The sequence below is a fragment of the Arvicanthis niloticus genome, chromosome 9 (genome assembly GCF_011762505.2).
Source record: "Arvicanthis niloticus isolate mArvNil1 chromosome 9, mArvNil1.pat.X, whole genome shotgun sequence".
Classification (NCBI taxonomy): Eukaryota; Metazoa; Chordata; class Mammalia; order Rodentia; family Muridae; genus Arvicanthis; species Arvicanthis niloticus.
The window spans coordinates 61,378,413-61,399,509 of NC_047666.1; the positions used below are offsets into that span (position 1 = coordinate 61,378,413).

Genomic DNA, 21,097 nt, shown 5'->3' on the forward strand with positions numbered 1-21,097 from the left:
CCTTTCCCCATTTCCCCTCCCTAGAAAACCCCTATCCCATGCCCCCTTTTCCTTTTTGCTTTTATGCATTTTTAAATATATATTTTTAATATATTTATATATTTTTAAATATATATTTAATATATTTAATTATATTATATATTTAATATATATATTAAATATATATATATTTAAATGTATCAAAGGCTTTATAAGTTTGGTAATGCTCAATCAGAAGTGTAACCCAATACCCAACCTAGATATATCAACTATCTTTGACTGGTGGAGACACTTGAACATCTGCCTCCATGCCCCACCCCCTTGCATCACCTAGCTTCACCCTTCCTGTTAAAATAAAACTTTTCTCTCAAAATGCAATTAGAACATAATTATTCCTAATTGTACCAGTGAGGTACAAGATAGTCCTAATACCCAGTTCATCATTTTGTTGACTAACCAGAACCTCTGTCATCTCTCTTAACTAAAACACTTAGTTTTAAACCTGGCTTTTTTCTCGGCTTTAGAATGAATGGCAGCTGAAAACCATCCACTCAGATCTTTTCTCTCAAAGTAAATAGCCAGGATTGGCTATGAGACTATAGGTTTTCAACCCCATCAGAAATCCAGAATGACTGAGTTAACTGAAACTATGGGAAGCACTAAGCATGGCTTCTAAAACTTAGCCAATTTATAGAGACCGCTGAACACCTGGAAAGCCCCTATACTACTGAACGTTGGAGCATCAAATCTTCAGCCTTCTGGCCCAGAATCATCTGACAGACCTTAGTGATGCAGAACTATTAAGGGCTGATTACTCTGTCTAGGCAGATATAATCAGTCGACTATTCTGCAAGTGTGTCCTTTTCTGGACAGTAATTTGTCTGTAGATGGAAAGAGGCAATTCTTGCCTAGTGGCTGTCACTGCACAACTGGAGTTATAATTTCTCAAATGGTACAAAATTTACTTTGATTTCAAATTTAAGGTTTTCATTGGTATGAGCTTCTTATTGATATAAAAGTGAGATGAATATTGATACTTTCATGGGCACTGTGCCTGTATAACACATTTAGGAATACAAGGCTTAGACCCAGTCCTTCTTTAACTTTTTTAACTGATTTGGGACGGTTAGCCTATGAGTTAAGGGATTATAAAAAAATTCATGGCTTTGAGTTTATTGTTAGGGTGTTTTCCATATTTTATTTAGAAATAGCTGAGAGGAGTTAACTGACAACAGTCCAGGTTAACTTACATGGATAGTTGATTTTCAAAATGTCAGAAGTCCATAGAATTGACGTTACAAATATTTCTATATTAATGTTCATTTTGATTAGAGACCTGTCTGCTCCTGACAGCTTCCTGTCGTGGATTCTAAGAAGAAATTGAGCATCCTTGGAGTTTGGGAGACTTTTAATGACTGCTTTTATTTCTTTAGGGTTTATGGGACTGTTTAAATGGTTTATCTGATCCTGATTTAATTTTGGTACCTGGTATCTGTCTAGAAAATTGTCCATTTCATCCAGATTTTCCAGTTTTATTGGAATAGGATCTGATGATTTTTAAAATTTTCTCTGTTTCTGTTGCTATGTTTCCCTTTTCAATTCTGATTTTGTTAATTTTCATACTATCTCTGTGCACTCTGGTTAGTTTGGCTAAGGGTTTATCTTGATGATTCTCTCAAAGAACCAGCCCCTGGTTTTGTTGATCCTTTGTATGGTTCTTTTTGTTTCTACTTGGTTGATTTCAGCAAGTCTTTAATTTCTTTCTTTATTTCTTACTTGACCAAGTTATTATTAGTAGGGTGTTATACAGCTTCCATGTATATGTGGGCTTTCTGTTGGTTTTGATGCTGTTGAAGACCAGCCTTAGTCCGTAGTGATCTGATAAGCTGCATGGAATTATTTCAATCTCTTGTATCTGTTGACACTTGTTTTGTGATTGATTACATGGTCAATTTTGAAAAGGTACCATGAGGTGCTGAGAAAAAGGTATATTGTTTTGTTTTAGGATGAAATATTCCATAAATATCTGTTAAATCCATTTGGTTCATAACTTCTGTTAGTTTCACTGGGTCTCCATTTAGTTTCTGTTTCCATGATCTGTCTGTCCATTGTTGAGAATGGCATATTGAAATTATTGTGTGAGGTGCAATGTGTGCTTTAAACTTTAGTAAAGTCTCATTTATGAAGGTGGGAGCCCTTGCATTTGGAGCATAGATATTCAGAATTGAGAGTTCTTCTTGGTAGATTTTTCCTTTGATGTATATGAAGTGTCCTTGCTTATCTTTTTTGATAACTTTTGGTTGAAAGATGATTTTATTCAATATTAGAATGGCTACTCCAGCTTGTTTCTTGGACAATTTGCTTGAAATTTTTTTTTCTGGCCTTTTTCTCTGTCTTTGTCTCTGAGGTACATTTCTTGCATGGAGCAAAATGCTGTGTCCTCTTTAGGTATCCAGTCCATTAGTCTATGTCTTTTTACTGGGAAATTGAGTCTGTTGATGTTATGAGATATTAAGGATGAGTAATTGTTGCTTCCTGTTATTTTTGTTGTTAGAGCTGTAATTATGTTTGTGTGGCTATCTTGTTTTGGGTTTGTTGAAAGATTATTTTCTTGCTTTTTCTACAGTGTAGTTCCCCTCCTTGTGTTGAAGTTTTCCATCCTCTGTAGGGCTACATTTGTGGAAAGATAATGTATAAGTTTGTTTTTGTCATGGAATACCTTGTTTCTTCATCTATGTTAATTGAGAGTTTTGCTGGTTATAGTACCCTGGGCTGCCATTTGTATTCTCTTAGGTTCTATTTGACATCTGCCCAGAATCTTCTGGCTTTTAGAGTCTCTAGTGAGCATTCTTTGTTTGTTTGTTTGTTTGTTTGTTTGTTTGTTTTGTTTTACTATTTATCTTAATTATTGTTCTCATGTCCCCTTTAACTTCTGGAAAGTTAGGAAGGCTACTTGGTCTCTCTTTAATATACTAATTCCAAAGTTTTTTTGATTAGTGTTGGCACAGTATGTTCCTGCATGCCTTGGTAATCTATTGTTGACTTTCTCACTCATTTTTATTGTTTGAGAATTTCATACTTGTTCACAATGTGTTTAGATCTAATGCACCCCATGTTCCCTCTTCTACATCTCATCCCATATCCATACCACTTCTCATCTCAGCTACATTTGCTCTATTTACTTAAGTTCAGTTAGTCTACCTAGGTCTACGTGTATATGTATGGGTTTAGGACCGTGCACTCTAGCAGGGGTAAGCTTGCACTTCCTGCCTTGCTAAGGGACACTGACTCTCCCTGCGGATTTCATGTTAACTAACACACAATAAAATCTTGGCAGCTTTCTTTTTGTTTGGGTATTATATTTTACTCCAATTTGTTTCTGTTGTAAATTCATATATTTAATAAACTCACCTTAAATTGATGACTATCATGTGAGAATTATCTATGTGGGGGCAGTTGACCCCTTTTTGTCATCTTTTTATCTGACTTACTTATATTTAATTGAATATTTTCTATTCTACTTTTCTCTTAGAATATCAGGTATGCTTAAAAAATTCTGGTGTTTTTCTAATGTGTTCAAGACATTACTAAAAATACTGCTTGTCAGCAATGCTGGCACATTCAGCAACCCTTCTGCTTCCTCTTTCCTATTTATTTTAACACTGCTGTTAAGTCTTTCATTTATTTAAAGATGTAGCCATGTGCTATTGTATTCACTTTGTGGTTTTGAGCAGATTATATCCTACTAGAAAAATAAAGAAAATACAATGCTCAATTTTACTATGGTATTCTGCTTCATTGCTATTCTTGTCACTATACCAATTTAATGTTCTAGCTTATACAATTTTCCTTTTCTCTGAAAGTTTCCTTTAGCATTGTTACAAGACTGAAACATGAATGAAATTTTACTCCTGCATATTTTTATCTCAGTTCACATTCATTTGCCCTTCATTTAAGAGGATGATTTTGCTGATTCAATCTTAAAATAAATCATCTTCCTCTCTAGGGAAGGATTATTTTTCACTTATTTCGTCAGATAATTGTTTGTTTGCTTCTTTGTAGTTTAGATTATGTTTGCATGTAGTTGGTTTTACATCCATCATATATTGTCTATTAAAATAATTTATTCATTGTCAGTTACATCCAAGCATAAAAGTACATAATACCTTTTGTTCATACCCATTTCCCTCTCTCCCTCCCTCATCTCTCTCCATCTTCAGAGACCCTCCTCTTCCACCAAGCCCCTATCCTACATTCATGACTTTTGTTTTGTTTTTTTCTTTCATGACTCACTGGATTTATGACTCACAGGGCCTTTCATGTGGGCATGAGTATGCAGCTATCCAATAGGGTAGAAGAAACTCAAAAGTGGTAGTATTTCTGATGACAGTGACTTCCTCTCCTCCAAAATCCTTTGGTTGGTAACAGAGCTCATGTGTGGGACTGGACCCTCTGAGCCCCCTAATTTATCTGTGATTAAATCTTTTATGGGCCTAATATTTTGCTGGTGCTATACAGACAAACTTAGCTACCATAAGCTTGCAAGTCCCATGACCATGTCACAGCTAAAAGACAGCATTTCCTGGACCTCTTCCCCAGCATCTTGCTCTTGCATTCTCTCCATCCCCTCTTTCACAATGTCTCCTGTGCTTTGAGAACAGTCACATGGCTGTCACATTTCAATATGACCACTAAGTGGTCATTTATTTTCCCAAGCACTGATATTCTTGGCAAAGAGTAGATTTTCTGATACAATCTGACAATAGCATTATTCTATTATTATTATAATAAAATTATTGTTTGTGTGTAAATATGCAGGAGGCAGTTCAGTAATGTGTCTTCTTAGCAAAACAGAAGTAGACTCATGCATAGGACTTCTGATCTCACCACATGGATCTTGAGTAGGTTTGCAGTAACAGGCATGAGTCCCTTTTGTACAGAAGTTCTCAAATATAATCAGCAGGCAGTTATTTATACCCATAACAGTTGTGCCAGTGTTTTTCCAGTATGCACATCATGTCTGGGAAGTTGGTATTATAGAATGCAAGGTCCAGAGTTGGGAAAGCCCTATGCTGACTTTTCATCCCCATCAGCTTCTGCCAGTGTGAAATGTGCCAGACAGACAGACAAGCAGAACAGACTACAGGGAGAAAGTTTTCAGCTTAGTTCCAGTCTAGCTACAGTATCCTGCTGCCAGGGTCTGTGCTGTCTTCAGCAATATGGTCTCACTATCTGCTTTATAAGTGTAACCAAGGGCAATGATCATAACCTACATAGTAGTATAGTAGTGGGGTCTTTTGGAGGCTTCCTATCAGGGAAGTATCCCCATCTGCTGCAGGGACTTTTTTTATAATAAACTATAATTCCTCTGTTCAACTTCTTTTTAAATTACATTTTTTTTCTTTCTAACTAGCTTAAAGTTCTAGTTTTACTTGTGACTTCTTCTTCATGTATCTTCAGGTTTGGTTAAGTTACACCACTCTATTCTCTCAGACTCACATCCATCTTTGCAGGACTATATCACATGATTCTCTACACTTCTACATCACATGTGTTCTGCTTTCCCCTCCCACTTTAATTGCAACTTTTATATTTTAAAAGCTGAAATTTTTTTTCATTGAACCTTTTGTAAGTAATTTATAATTTGTGAAAGGAAAAAGGTATTTTTCTTTAAAAGCTATAATGCAAAAAGTTTAAACATCTCATTCAAATTATTCTTATTTTTCACAAAAATTAAAATCTGGAAAGAGTCCTCATTTCATTAGGCAGTGACTGCAAAAAGTTCAGTTTTCAAATCTGAATCGTGGTGGTAGTGTGAGAAAGAGCCTCAAACACATGGGCACTGGGGAACATTTCCTGAACATAACACCAATGGCTTGGGCTTTAAGATCAACTATAGACAAATGGGATCTCATTAAATTCAAAAGCTTCTGTAAGGCAAAGGTAGTGGTAGAAAATAGAATATGACAGTGCTAATGCCTACCTATAGCCCTACTGCTGGCATGTATTAGCTTCATGATAAATGTTTGATAAACAGAACCAAAAATCAAAACTATAGGAACACAGTTAGTGAAAAAGAGGGCAGTTAAAGTAACCAGGTTTATTTGCATCTCAGTGACTTACAGTGCAAGTTCTAACATTTATTTTCTCTTTTAGCTTCATCCATTCTTACAAAAGGGCCAACTTGGTAGAAGCTCTAATGAGGAGACCATTGTGAGCAAGGAGGTTTCAGCAACCAAGCTTGACATCCTTAATTACCAGTCTCTGCAGAGCGGTACCAAAGCTCAAGTGAAAGTTGGCGAGTTTGTCTTTGAATCTCAGAGTGTTCAGCATCTTTCCTTAAATGACAAACTCATAACTTGGGGTGAACACCTCAATCAGGTGAGTATCTCTGAAGTCAGCACTGTGTGCTGTTTTCAGAGTAGAATTCCTCAGAGAACAGTGTTAAGGGGACTGCTGAGTGTCATCAGGCCAAGAATTCCTTACTTTGTCCTTTCCAATGCCAAATACCAGAATTTTCTGCCTGCAGAATCATTGTAAGAATAACTGATTTATTTTGGATTAATTCTTCAGATAGTTTAACCTTTGTAATTATCATATACACCCATGGCCTACCTAGTAAGAAAAAAAAGAAAAAATCTTTAGCAGTTTTCTAGATAGTCAAGTTTTCAGTGGAAGTAACTGCCTTTAGTAGATAAATAAAATAAAGATGTGCAGATGAAAAATGTTCTCTGCAAATAAGAATTTATAAATACAACCTTTATTTTCATGAAATTAATTGTCATCTCTGAGGTATACTGTCTCCATCTGCTAGCATATGCCTATTTCTGGATGCTTCTAGACTCCTTACAATCTATTCTAGGCCTAGAAAGTTTACTACCTTTGAGACTTACTGCTGAATAAGCTCACCCTCTCTACCTCTTTCTGAACTCTGGCTGGCTGGTTCAACTCACTTATTCTGGCTTAAACTCTTCTCCAAGCTGACTGACTGGTTCAATCTGATTTCTTTCAGTCTGGCTAAATTTGCTCTTCTTGGCTTCATACTAACTTTGGCAATATGTTCCAACCTTTTGGCTCCTTTTCAAATCCTGACTGGCTCTGTCTTTACCTTCATGTAGCTTGTTTTCTTATAACCTGTCTCTGTACAACTGTTCCATTAAAATTGCCCCCAACCCTCATGCACTGCCCCCTTAAGTTGTTGACAGAAGCCATCTAGGAAAGGCTAGGGCAAGCAAGTAAGTTTTCTGGAGATATCCCACAGTATTGTGTGGCTACAATTGGTACACTCTGAAAGGCAAAGACCACAGGGACTTTGACTCAGACACTGGTTTTCTTTTCTCCCCGTTTACACAGCTTAATGATTTCCTGGGTATTTACACATCCTATTGGGAAGATTTCCTGAGGAATCAATATGAAAGTATACTTCCATGTAGTAATGCTGTTTAGATGAATTGATGATTTCCTAAATGCCGATAATGATTTTAGGGAGCTGAACTGATAGAAGTATTCTCAAGTGCCCTATAGAATAAAGGTTGTAAATAGAGCTCTCTATTCCTTTGTGTATCATGGACTGATTGCACTAGTGAAAAAATAACAGGACTGGAACAAAATACTGATCAATGAAAAAGCATTTATCAATGATAGATCCAAGAAATAGGTCACAGGTTTTCACTGTAAAAAAGCAAGGCCATATGAAACTGTTGCTTTGAAGTTATAATGAGCTTAAACAATGAAACGCAGCTTTGAACTTACAATCTCCTTTCTGTTGTAATTCCCTTTTGTTTAACATTTTATGTATGAGGTAATTTTTTCTTGCACAGAAGATTTTGTAACTAAAAAGATATAAAAAAAAACTGAAAGCAAATTACCAGCTTGGTGCAGCCCCTTTCTGCTTCTCCCAATGAATGTTTCTCTGTGTCCCTAATTCCTTTTCTCCATTTCTCTCCTTTTCTCTCTTTCTCTTTCTTTCTTTCTTTCCTTCCTTCCTTCTTTCTTTCTTTCTTCCATTCTTTCTTCCATTCTTTCATTTTTCCTTTCTTTCTCTCTCTCTCTCTCTCTCTCTCTCTCTCTCTCTCTCTCTCTCTCTCTCTCTCTCCTCTCTCTTGTTCAGGAAGAAACAAGAGCCTCTTTCTTGGTTAACAAGAGTCTCAGGAGTCAAAGAATGAAGAGTTTAAGTAACTAAATTTCTTTTCTTAATCCTCTCCTGCTATTAGCAGGAGCCAGTTGCAAGCAGTTATCAGCTTTTGGCCTAGGAGGAGCAAAACCAAGTTAATTGACAAAAGCCATCAGCTTCTACCCCCAGAAAAGTAAGAGAGAATTAAATTACCAGAAATCACTAGTTTCTGGGCCCCATAACAGTAAGAGAGAGTTAATAGACAGAGGTTTTCTCTGTGTTCCACATCAGGACCCAAGAAGTAGGCCACCAGCAAGTTGCCTCTTTTTCATGTCTATTCTTATGAGAGCTGAATGTATCCTATCTCTTATTCATTCTGTAAAATCTGTTTCTGATTTGTTACTTTGTTTGCCCCTCAATTAGAAGTTGCTTTCAAATCTGTGTGCTTGCTTCTACAAGCTAACTTTACCTTCTTTATTTGGGCTGCACCATGCTACAACTAGAAGCAGGATGTTTTTTCAGTAAATAACAGACTCTCAGGGTTCACAGTATGATTAAATATCCTGTGACAGGTATTTCTGTATATAAAATTTAAAACTATATGCACATTATTATTGAAACTGTTCACCCTTAACATCTCTGTAATGTGATAAATAGAAGTGATACATAGTAATAGGGAACATTATAATCTTCAAGAGACCTGAGAAGTTTTCTCCAGTGAAAGATATTGAGTATATCAACCACACCAAGGCAAGTCTTGGGTGGCACAAGAAGGGAATCCACAATATATATAAATACATATACATATATATTTGGTTAAGGTTTAATGGCTTTTGTTTTTTTGTTTTGCTTTGGAATTTTTGGTGCTTTTGTATTTTATATTCTAGGTTTTGAGTGATTTGTTGTTTTTTGGGATTTCAGTTTAATTTTTGTGAAAGAACTTAAATTTATGTAGGTTAATAGAAGGAGAGGATCTGGACAGACTTGGGGGAGTTGAAAAACATGATTTAAATCTAGTCAAACTTAAAAAATATATTAAATATAATGAAATATATTATATAAAAATAAAAATACCAGGTCAATGAAATAAAATAAAACAAGAGTTCAAGAGAGGGTGGGGGGAGATTGAGAAAGAAAGAGAGAAACACACTTTGGCTTCACACTCTCTAAAAGGATGGTAAAAGGATGGTAGTTCTTTGTTGTTACAGTATACAGCTGTCCTGCTGAAATCTACCATCTGGATGCCAATACTGAATGTCGTGTATTGACTGCTTTCCCTCCTCTCATGTCCCCTACACAGACTCCTGTATCTGTCTGCAGTCAAAGTTGTCCACTTGGATTTAGGAAAACACCTGTTGAGGGGAAACCATTCTGTTGTTTTGATTGTGTCCTGTGTCCAGATGGAGAGATTGCAAATGAAACAGGTATTTATAAAATGAATATGAATGTGGAAATTTTTGGAAATGGTTCTTAATGTGGACATTTCTTGAAATGATTCTGAGTGGAAGTGATGCACCATGGGATAGGGGTGAGTAACACAACACCTGAAGACACAGTTATATTTTTGTGGCTAACTCTCAATAGTTTAAAACAAGTTCTTACTGGGTGGAGGTGGCAAAGGTTTTAATCCCAACTCTCAGTATGTGGATGTCTGAGTTCAAGGCCATCCTGCTTCACAGAGTGAGTTTCAGGACAGCCAGGGCTGCACAGAGAAACCCTGTCTTGAAAACCAAACAAACAAACCAAAAATCAAACAAACAAACAAAAATTTTGAGTTTGTCCCAGTCATTTTTGTTGCTGTTGGTTGTTTCCTTATTGGTTGGTGAATTGGTTGGACCAGATTTGTCTCAAACCCCTAGGCTTCAGCAATCGTCCAGGCTCAGTCTCCTGGGTGACTAAGACCACGGGAGTATTCTCCTGCATCTGGCAAAGCTTTGTCTTCTGCATGTCTGCAATGAGTATAGTTTCTTTTCTTTGTACCCCTGCTTTTCGCTATTGGCTTATTACAGCTTTAGCAGTACTAATAAGTAAAGTTGGCATTCTCTGTATACTGTAAACAGTTAGTGCTCCCTGTATACATTAAACTATGAGATGCATTATAAAGAATGACCTTATTTCATACTTAAAATAAATACTAATAATAATCAACATTTTACTCACAAAGAAATTAAATTTCAGAGAAAATATATAAATCACTATGATCATACAACCTAGAGACAGCTGAGATAAAATACAGAGTTGTTAAATAAGAGAAATTGCTAAAAACATTGTATCACAGTGATATTGATTACAGATACAGCACTCCTTTCCTAGGACCCTGGGACCCTGGGACCCTGGGACCCTGGGACCCTGGGACCCTGGGACCCTGGGACCCTGGGACCCTGGGACCCTGGGACCCTGGGACCCTGGGACCCTGGGACCCTGGGACCCTGGGACCCTGGGACCACTTCCTATGGTTAGTAGAAACTCCATAAATATTTGTTTATGACTAAATAAGTATTTGCCATATGATTTAATACTTTTCCTTTGTAATTACTTTGATTCTTGTGGGAGCTCTCGTTGTGTGTTTCCTCGTACTGCAAGCTAGCATGAGGCCACTGTATAATCAAGCACTGAGAGATCTCAAAGGATGAGTGATGCTTAGGGCTGTGACTGATGTTTGGGGCTGTCGGTGATGTGCAGGGATGCTCCTCCCACTGTTCTCTGGCTGTCAACCTGTCACTTCTTCCTCAAAATGATTCTAATTGCAAAGCCTCCCCAGAGTACAGCAGCAATGCTTCCTTCCAGTTTTTTTTTTTTTTTTTTTTTTTTTTTGTATCCTTACTTCACATATAACATCTATTTCAAAGCAGGTATTTTGTCATGTCCATCTTATTCTCCTGAATGAAATCTGTACTTACCAAAGTCTGTTTAAAATGATGCTCTTTGCTTTTTTCGTAGCAAAGTGGTAGGCCAGACTAACTACTTCCTGAATGCTGAGCTTACAGACATGCACTACCAAGTCCTTGTTCTTTATACTTTTTATTTATTAACTTTGTGTTGGGTCTTTGCGAATTTCATATCCTACACCCCAATCCGTCTCAGCTTCCCATCCCCTTGTGTCCATACACTGCCCTTGCAACATCCTCCTTCCCCAAACAACAACAACAAAAAAAACTTGTTGTGGAAGCTGAAATGTGTCACAGTGAGTCCCAGGGTATATTCTTATGTCTACACCTCTTTGCTTACCAATATTCACTGCAATGACTTGTTGGTCTGCTCTGAGCCTCTGGCTGCTGGTACTCTATCAAACTGGAACCTCACTGGGAATCCTCTCAGATATCCTGTTGTTGTCCAGTGTCATGAGTTCCTATACTTTTGGATATGTAGGAGGAGCCTCTTCATGCACTCCAGCTGTTCATAGTGTGGTAGAGATGGGAGTGAGCAAATTCAAAGCACTGAATCTGTACCTGAAAATTATCTGAGATAGTAGCCCACCAGCTTTCTGGCTTTTATGCCCTTGATGCCAGGTCACCAGCAACTCCTACTAGGAGGGCCAGCTCTACCCTGCTGCCCAGGTCAGGTTCAGAGACTGCTGTCCTATGTGCTGAAGCTGGTGAGGGACATGTCTAGTTCTCCCACTCTCACAATCCCAGAGACAGCTCTTCTTCCTGCCCTAGATGACAAGGGACAAGTGAGGTAGGAAGGAGTTTCTCCTTGGTCACCACCACCTCTCTTTTTATTGGGTATTTTATTTATTTATTTATTTATTTATTTATTTATTTATTTATTTTTCAATTGTTATCCCTTTTCCCACTTTCCCCTCCAGAAACCTCCTATCCCATCGCCCCTTCCCCTGCTTCTATAAGGGTACTCCCTCTCCCACCCACCCACTCCCATCTCACCAACCTGGAATTCCCTTACACTGGGGCATCTAGCCTTCAGAGGACCAAGGGCCTCTCCTCCCATTGATGCCAGATAAGACCTTCCTCTGCTACATATGCAGTTGGAGCCATCGGTCCTTCCATGTGTACTCTTTGGTTGGTGGTTTAGTCCCTGGCAGCTCTGGTTAGTCTGGTTGGTTGATATTGCTGTTCTTCCTAAGGGTTTGCAAACCCCTTTACCTCTTACAGTCTTTTTCCTAACTCCTCCATTGGGGTTCCAGTGCAGTACAACGGTTGGCGGCAAGGATCCGCATCTGTATTTGTTAGGCTCTGGCAGAGCCTCTCAGAAGACAGGTCTATCAGATTCCTGTCACCAAGCACTCCTTGGCATCAGCAATAGTGTCTGGGTTTGGTGTCTTTATATGGGATGGATCCCCAGGTGTGACAGTCTCTGGATAACCTTTCCTTCAGTCCCTGCTCCACACTCTGTCCCATTATTTTCTTTAGACAGGAGCAATTCTTGGTTAGAAGTTTGGAGATGAGTGGGTGACCCCATCCCTCAACCATGGCCTTGCCTAACCTCTGGATATGGTCTCTATAAGTTCTTCTTCCCCTTTGTTGGGTATTACAGCAAATAGGTCCTAGGAGCCTCTTTTCTGGCATCTGGGACTTTCTGAGGGCTACCCTCAGTTTCTCTTCCCCCATTGCTATACACTTCCATTCCATTCCCTGACACTGTCAATCATCCTCATCTCATCCCATACCTGATCCTGCCTCCCTTTCCTTCTCCCTCTTAATAGATTCAAATCTGTCTTCTATGCCCCACTGGCTTTTCAGGGCTGCTAATACTTTACTATATGCTTCTAAGAACATTGCATCTATTCTCCTGTAGGAGTCCAACCAGTTTTATTTCCTATGTATCATTTTTCTTCAAACCACCAATGTCAAATGATATATTCTTCAGAGTCAAAGGGGAGAATGAGAAGAACTGATAGCCAAGAACACTGAGTTTGGTTCATGACTACAAAGAACCCATTATCCCTGAAAACAACCTCTGTATACCACTGGATAAGCCTGATTTGAACCACTCTTGGAAGAGAAATTAACAATACAGAATGGTCAATACTTTGCTGGTATTTTTAGAAAATTTTTGTGACATATAAACTTACAATTGAATATGCTATTGTTTTTTCTCCTTCCTTCCTTCTTTTTGTTTGGTTTATTTTCTCTTCCTCTTCTTCTTCTTCTTCTTCTTCTTCTTCTTCTTCTTCTTCTTCTTCTTCTTCTTCTTCTTCTTCTTCTTCTTCTCCTTCTCCTTCTCCTTCTCCTTCTCCTTCTCCTTCTCCTTCTCCTTCTCCTTCTCCTTCTCCTTCTCCTTCTCCTTCTCCTTCTCCTTCTTCTTCTTCTTCTTCCTCTTCCTCCTCCTCCTCTTCCTCCTCCTCTCCTCCTCCTTCTTTTTCTTCTTTTGAGAAAATGTCTCTCTGTAAAATCTATCTGGCCTGGCTAAGAATATGGGATGTAGACCAGGCTGGCTGTTAACCCTCCTGAGTGCTAGAATTACAGGTGTGCAGTATGGTGCCTCGGTGTAATGATTTTTCTAAAAGTGTCTTTCAGAGTGAATAAAGTCTAAGCTTAGTAAAAAAGACTTACCATTCCACTGCATTTGTCTTAATTATTCAAAGACGTATTTTTTACCTGTGTCCTTTTTAAAACACAATATGTGAAGAAAATAATTAAATCTTTCTGTAAAACTTCAGGAAATTCAGGTAACTTAAATATATATAATGAATATTTATTGATATTAAGTGCAAAATTATTTTTCCATTAATAAACTTCTAATCAATGTCCAATCAAGAAAGGATATTAAGGAAGTCACCAAATCAAACATTTTTTATTTGAAGTAAACTATCCACCTAAATTGTATTGCCTTTGGCATTATTTCTAAAACAATGATACAACCTATGGTAAAATTGAAATCAAAGGAACAAAAGGAAATGCCACAGTTCCTAAACATAGACGTCAGTAAATGTTACGAAGTTTTATTTTTTAGGCCTGCTTTGACAGTCTGGTTCTCTCTTGAAGGTAGGTGAGGGGAGAAAGAGTGTTGGGGGAGGTCAAGACTTGATATTGTGAGATATTTAGGGTTGTGTTTCAATAAGACATATACCTGTGTTAAGGCTTAGTTACTTTGCAGTGCTAGCTGGCCTGCCTCTCTCAGTTCCTCTTGAGGCCAGAAACTGCAGCCTCTGGTGTTTACCACCTCATAGTAAAACAGCTGGGGATTAAATAAAGTAGCCTTTGTTTTTATCTCTACAGGAACTTGGAGGCTGAGACTCTCAGTCTACTAATAAAAGTCTCAGGAAAAAATAAGTGATTAGTGATTCTAGGAGCACTTACTGCTGATTTAAGACTTACTCAAGATTACCTATGAAAACTGAAAACTAAAATATAGATGTTCCCCACTTCATCGACCAATATCAATCAAATAAACTTGTATGTTTTACATAAGTGAACTCATTTTCTCTTCTAGGCATTATCCAGCAAATATATGCATTTGAGACTGTTTCATTATCATTATATTGGAACTATTCAACTATGTTCAAATGACCTGAAAATGAAGAGTGTACAGAGAGGGCAAAGTCTTACTTAACTATTACAGTCTGAAAATGTGAAGTTCCTAACACAAAGAATATAATTTCTGAAGATTTTTTTAAAATGCCTTTGTAGAATAATTAACAAATCATTACCAGAAAAAACCTACATGACATTTTCTGACATTTAATTATGTTTAGGGTTTAGAGAATTGTAATGTGCAATGTTGACAATTAAAAGGTAGATTCATAAAAGTTTTATGCTTCATTATAATCTATTTCAGTATCTAAAAAAATGGTTTAATCAAAGTGACTTTCTCCTCAAAATGGTAAATTCTAGCAATTAAAATAGAATGAAAGTGCACTTGCTTTACCCACATGTGAACCATATTAAACAGATGTGTATAGATATTGAAAGGTTTCACAATGTGCCTTAAATGTACTACACTCCTGATACCACTTTCTGTATTGGCTCATTGAGAAAACAGTTTATAAGGCTTCGAACTGTGGTTAATTAAAACAGGAAAAAAAAAAAAGAAAGAAAGAAAAAGGGATACTCGGAAAGGTGATTTTAATATTTATTTCTAAGTTCTTCTCCAAAAAATTCTCTCCTCCAAAAATTCTCTCTCTAAAAATTTCTTCTTAATTTCTAAGTTCCCTTTTAATTTCTAAGTTATTCTACTCTGTTGTCCTTCTTCCTCTCTTGCTCTCTCCTCCTGCTTTGATGTAATCATGGCCTATAAGGTATTCATTCCTAGTTTTTTGCACTGTTTCTAGGGGGATAGATCACATGTTTTTTCCAACCATGTCCTCTTTTACAAAAGTTCACTAAAAGTGCAAACATAAATTCAAATTACAAATTCAATAAGAAGCTTATTGAAACAGAGATTGTTTACATATATGTTCACTAAAATTCAGCATTCAGTATCTGTGACTTGCACTAGAGGTTCATTGAAATTTAAAATCTATAATTTTTGTGACTAAGTTATTATTGAAGTTTTGTATAAATAAACCAAGTCAATATATTATCTTCTGTCCTATCACTTACACTAAATCATTAGTTCCCTTTTCATGACCTTTAGTTAATTGTTTTTACAACCTCTTGGAATGTGTTCTAACTTGTAGATGCCTGCTTTCTATCTCAGAAGCAATTAACTGGTGACACTTGAAGACTGGCAAAGTTTTCAATGCAGTTTTAATTTTAGAGTGGTCTTAATAACAGTCCTATTATATGGGGCTTAATAATTACTAGTATAGTTTTAGGGATTCTTACAAAATCATCATTAAAAATTAAAAAAATCATCTATTTGTCTTTATAGAATCACTACAATAGAGTGCATCTTTGTTAATCTACATAAATCCACCCAAAAGGGTTAATGGGTTAATAGCTAGTGATTATATATATATATATATATATATATGTGTGTGTGTGTGTGTGTGTGTGTGTGTGTGTTTCTGTGTGTATGTGTGTTTATGTATGTATAACAGGAAAAGCATATTAATAACAGGACTCTTTCCTCATATATAATTCCTCCAGTCTTGCCTAGAAGGGCAATTCCATGGTGATTTTACAGTCCATGGTGAAAACATCTTAAAAGGTTACCTGCTAGTTTTTAGCTTCTCCTAGATGTTTCCTGGTAACTTCTATCATAACAACCAAGAACTTGCAGATATAAGAGCTCCAAGGGTCATTGTGATAGAAAAGGCAGAGAGGTAGTAAGAGACAGAGAGGAGTATCTGTAGGGAAGCAGAATTTGTCAGACATGACAGGGTCCTTGAGCACATAAACTCACAGAAGCATGCACCAGATCAAGCCAGATCAAGACACACAAAATCCCAGCATGGATGGGGTACAGGATCACAAACTTTTACACCTAGCTAGAAGCTATTATCAGTTGATGGGTGTTGGAGAAAAAGAGTCAGGTTTATTGTTGTTGTTCGCTTGTTTTTTTTTTTTTTTCAGATATGTGTTCCTTATATGTTTCCCATGTTATGGTAGATGGCCCTGTATTGATATGTATACAGCCAGTGTTAAGTGAACTCAGTGAACTCAGTGAACTCAGTGGGCTAACAAAAAAAAAAAAAAAAAAAAAAAGAAGTGAGTAAAGATGGGAGAAAAAATTGTTAGAGAGGAGTTGCAGGGGGAAGAAATTGATTGTAGATTTTATCAAAACACATGATATGTTTGGAAATTGATTGTGGATTTTATCAAAACACATGATATGTTTGTATGATATCTCAAGTAATAAACTATTTTAATAAATGATGACAAAAAATAGTAAAAGCTTCAAAATGAACTTTTTCTTTTATAAGAATCAAATGTAATTTTCATGTTGACTGATTTCTTCTCAACATCATTTCTACACTTCTGATTCTCTCATACTGTTCAAGTCTCTTAACATTCGGTCTAAACTCCACCTCCACAGTCACATGGCAACAGTCAAGTATGCTTCTCCCCAGTTATCTGGCAACAGTCAGGCAAGCCTGGCCAACTCTAAAGGGGGCTGCTTGTTCTCTCTCTCTCTCTCTCTCTCTCTCTCTCTCTCTCTCTCTCTCTCTCTCTTTCGCCCGCTCTTACATTCTTGCTCTCTTGCTCTCTCTTAATCTCTTGATCCTTCTGTCCCCTGCCCTTCCCCTTTTCTTCCCCCTCTTTCCACATGCTTGTGGCCTGCCTCTTATTCTCTACTTTCTCCCTCTCTCTGCCATTCTCTGCCTCTACTACCCTCTTAACCTCCCTCCCCATGCCCTGAATAAATGCTATTCTATACTATATGAGTCTTGTGGCTGGTCCCTCAGGAGAAAGGAATGCCTCCACATGGGCCTGCTGAGATAACACCCTACCCCCATACCTCACAACACACACCAACAGAACATTCTATATCTCTTTGTTTTTTATAAGCACATCAAAGTCTACTCAATTTCTGAATATATTAAGGATATACTGTATCTGTATTTTTTTCTCATGAGAAAAAGTTCACCTATTCATCTATTGTTTTCCAGTATTATGACTCAGTGCATATAACCAGGGATATTTCCTTTAGAATTCAACAATTGTTCTGCACAAGATATATGTCCCATAAGTACATCTGTAGAGTGATGTGTGGAATGTAATAAACCAATCTCTCACACTTTCAGATAAGGATCAATGCATCAAGTGTCCTGAAGATCAGTATCCAAATAAGCAGAGGAATCAGTGTCTCCCTAAAATTACAACATTTTTGTCCCATGAAGATACTCTGGGAGCTGTTTTGACTTCTGTGGCCATTAGTTTAGCTGCCTTTTCAGCCATGATTTTAGGATTATTTATCCACTATCGGGACACACCCATTGTCAGAGCAAATAACAGAAATCTCAGTTATCTCCTCCTAGTTTCTCTAATGCTCTGTTTCTTTTGCTCATTGCTATTCATTGGCCAACCTAGCACAGTCACTTGTGTCTTGAGACAAGTGATGTTTGGGGTTGTATTTTCTGTTGCTGTTTCTGCTATCTTGGCAAAGACCTTCATTGTGGTTGTGGCCTTCAAAGCCATCAAACCAGGAAGCACCTTACAAATGTGGATGGTGACCCGACTCTCAAATGCTATAGTGTGCTGTGGTTCCATCATTCAAGTGTGCATCTGTGCAGTCTGGCTGGGAACATATCCCCCTTTCCCTGACGTTGACATGCAGTCAGAGATTGGGCAAATCATCCTCTGGTGTAATGAGGGGTCTACCCTTGCTTTCTACTGTGTTCTGGGATACTTGGGCTTTCTGGCCAGTCTGAGCTTGCTTATTGCTTTTCTGGCAAGAAGGCTACCTGACAGCTTCAATGAGGCAAAACCAATCACGTTCAGCATGCTGGTTTTCTGCAGTGTGTGGATTTCTTTTGTACCTGCTTACCTGAGCTCCAAAGGCAAAACCATGGTGGCTGTGGAAATTCTTTCAATTCTGGCCTCCAGTGCTGGCTTACTGGGCTGTATATTTCTTCCCAAATGTTATGTGATCTTACTGAGGTCAGGTGGCCATTCTAGAAAGAATTTGTTTAAATGACTTCCTCATTAAGTAAGACAAAGAAATTTTTTTGTGATATGTGTGAAATGAACCGTGTAGTATTATTCAACAGTGGTGTGAAGTCAATGTATTTCACCAAACAACAGTAACCAAAATTTTATTCTGTGTCCCTGCTATCCTTGGAGCAAACCAGGCTCAGTGAACTGAGCCACCATAAGTTAGATAATTATCTATATGTGACTTTTGGTGTGTCTATTAGATGTTTCTTTAAATCACAGTTTTCTCATTTTTTTTTTAAACAGAATGTAACAGGACTGGGAAAGAGTAAGTTTAAGAATGAGAGTATATCATTTGTGAAAACAAAAGTAACAGATGTTTAAACATGTGCTTCCTCTCTGTTAGCAGGGCAACACATTATATTCAATACAAATTAATTTCAATGTAATCACGAGTTCTGTAACAGAAATTTCATGGTCTCTGCTTCTCCCTTCTGAAGGGCCTCACCAACAAGACAACACAGTATGTAAGTTTCAGAGTCTTAGGTGGGTTTTGTGCTCTTCTTCATGCTCAGCTGGAACAACATATTTGAGAGCTTAGGCAGAGTCCCAGGGGAAACACAAACATCTTTACACTGCAGATATTCAACACATCACTGGATAGAGAGTCTCCCAAGAGAGCAAACAGCCTTCATGGGAAGTGGTTTTATCTATTAGAGTTAGGAGTTTCAAATGGTCTTCCCATAGTAAGACTGATATCATTTACACCCATCGGAATCTACTCTCAAGGAGGGAATGTTTCTGATGGTAGATGTGAGGGGAAAAAAAAGAGGTATAAAGCCGGGGACTCCACACGACGTGGAGAATCATGGAATTGTGCATCCTAGACCATGTGACATTTCAGGTATTTGCTTTTATCTAGCCAAGAACTGGCTTCCAACATGATTGCCAGATAATGCCAAGGGCAAACTCAAGTTGGAGCTTGCAACATTGGAAGGAATCACTTCTCAACCATAGTTAGAAACATGCTCAGAAATGGCTACATGACCAAAGTGTTTGTCTTAGTTGGGGTTTCTATTCCTGCCCAAAACAGCATGACCAAAAGTAAGTTGGGGAAGAAAGGGTTTATTCAGCTTACACTTTCGTGTTGCTATTCATCACCAAAGGAATTCAGAACTGGAAATCAAGCAGGTCAGGAAAAAGGAGCTGATCCAGAGAACATGGAGGGATGTTACTTTCTGGCTTGCTTCCCCTGGCTTGCTTAGCTGGCTTTTTTATAGAACTAAAGACTAAAAGCCCAGTGATGTCATCATCCACAATGGGCCCTCCCCACTTGATCACTAATTGAACAAACACCTTATAGCTGGATCTCATGGAGGCATTTCCTCAACTGAAGCTCCTTTCTCTGTGATAACTCCAGCCTGTGTCAAATTGACACACAAAACCAGCTAGTACAGTGGTTTCATTTATGTTTTAGAATAAGACTTACTTATATCTTCCATATTTTTTTAAATCTAGAGTGTGTTTATACACTGTAATATTAAATACTTTAAGATCAAGTAATACTTAAAATATTCTGATTCTACTTTGCATCTCAATTATTGTTTATCTTTCACTTATGTAAACTTATATTGGACTGAGTTGCTTCTATTTGCCAATAAAACAGCACAGAAGTTTCTATTGGAATCCACTTTGATACGGGTAAAATAAAATTTGTTCCAAATGTATTACTTTATGGGCATAGAAACACTTGTATTCAATGTGTTTGTTTAAAATTATGTGCTCATGGAGTCTTACCATTTTAAAGAGGAAGACACTGCACTCTGAAAAGCTACTAGGCAAATTGACACCATGAGTATAAATAAATACCTGTTTTCTAGAGCCAGTTTCTCTTTTGAAACCATGTACCATCATGTTGCAAAACAAGCACAGAACTGAGAGAGACAAAATGATTCAGGGGTGTTGTATCCACCTTGTCCAGCAAGGAAGACAAAAAGCCGGAGCTCTTCCTCAAGCAGTTTATTCAGGAACTTTGTATCTTCTTCTGACCCCGGGGAAAGCCTGCCCACAGGTTAAATACTCCTGGAGCAACCTACCCCGGCAAGCTATGTGGCAGCAGCAGATAGGCACAAGTAAGAGGAAGCAGCACAGATCACCAGCCTTGTCCATATTAGGACTTGTTTTTCTTAGAGAGCACTAGCCATAGGGCAGGCGGGGCGCGGCACATTGCAGCTCTCTACAATTCCCCCTATTTTGTTTTAAAGACTAAACAGGTGAGAGTAGGGGTCTGATCTCTGAAGCAAACATAGAAGGACATTGTACAGGCTCTTCTATAGGCTTCATCAGCCCAATTCAAGCCTGACCCGTCCCATGCCAATATTCTCAGAGGCGGGAAGAACACTGAAAAGTGCTGGAGTAAGGGTGGCGCAAACCCGCATAAATCAGACATGCTCCCCTCAAGGCTGCCAGTGACAATCGGCATGCCTCAAGTGCAGTGCTTAGCCTTGAAACCGGAAAGTGATGATCTATTCTTTCATGGCAGCCAGCCATGCTTAGGGGGAAGATC

The 21,097-nt window shown here is 37.9% G+C and overlaps 1 protein-coding gene across 1 annotated transcript in view; it reads left to right on the forward strand.

Annotated features, from left to right (window-relative positions):
- Positions 1–18,574, forward strand: part of LOC117715300 (vomeronasal type-2 receptor 26-like) — a 36,869-nt gene extending 18,295 nt beyond the window's left edge. The window contains exons 4-6 of the mRNA XM_034512053.1: positions 6,136–6,360; positions 9,393–9,516; positions 17,682–18,574. Coding sequence (XP_034367944.1) covers positions 6,136–6,360; positions 9,393–9,516; positions 17,682–18,574 — 1,242 coding nt within the window. The remainder of the gene's footprint in view (positions 1–6,135; positions 6,361–9,392; positions 9,517–17,681) is intronic.
- The last annotated feature ends 2,523 nt before the right edge of the window (positions 18,575–21,097 follow it).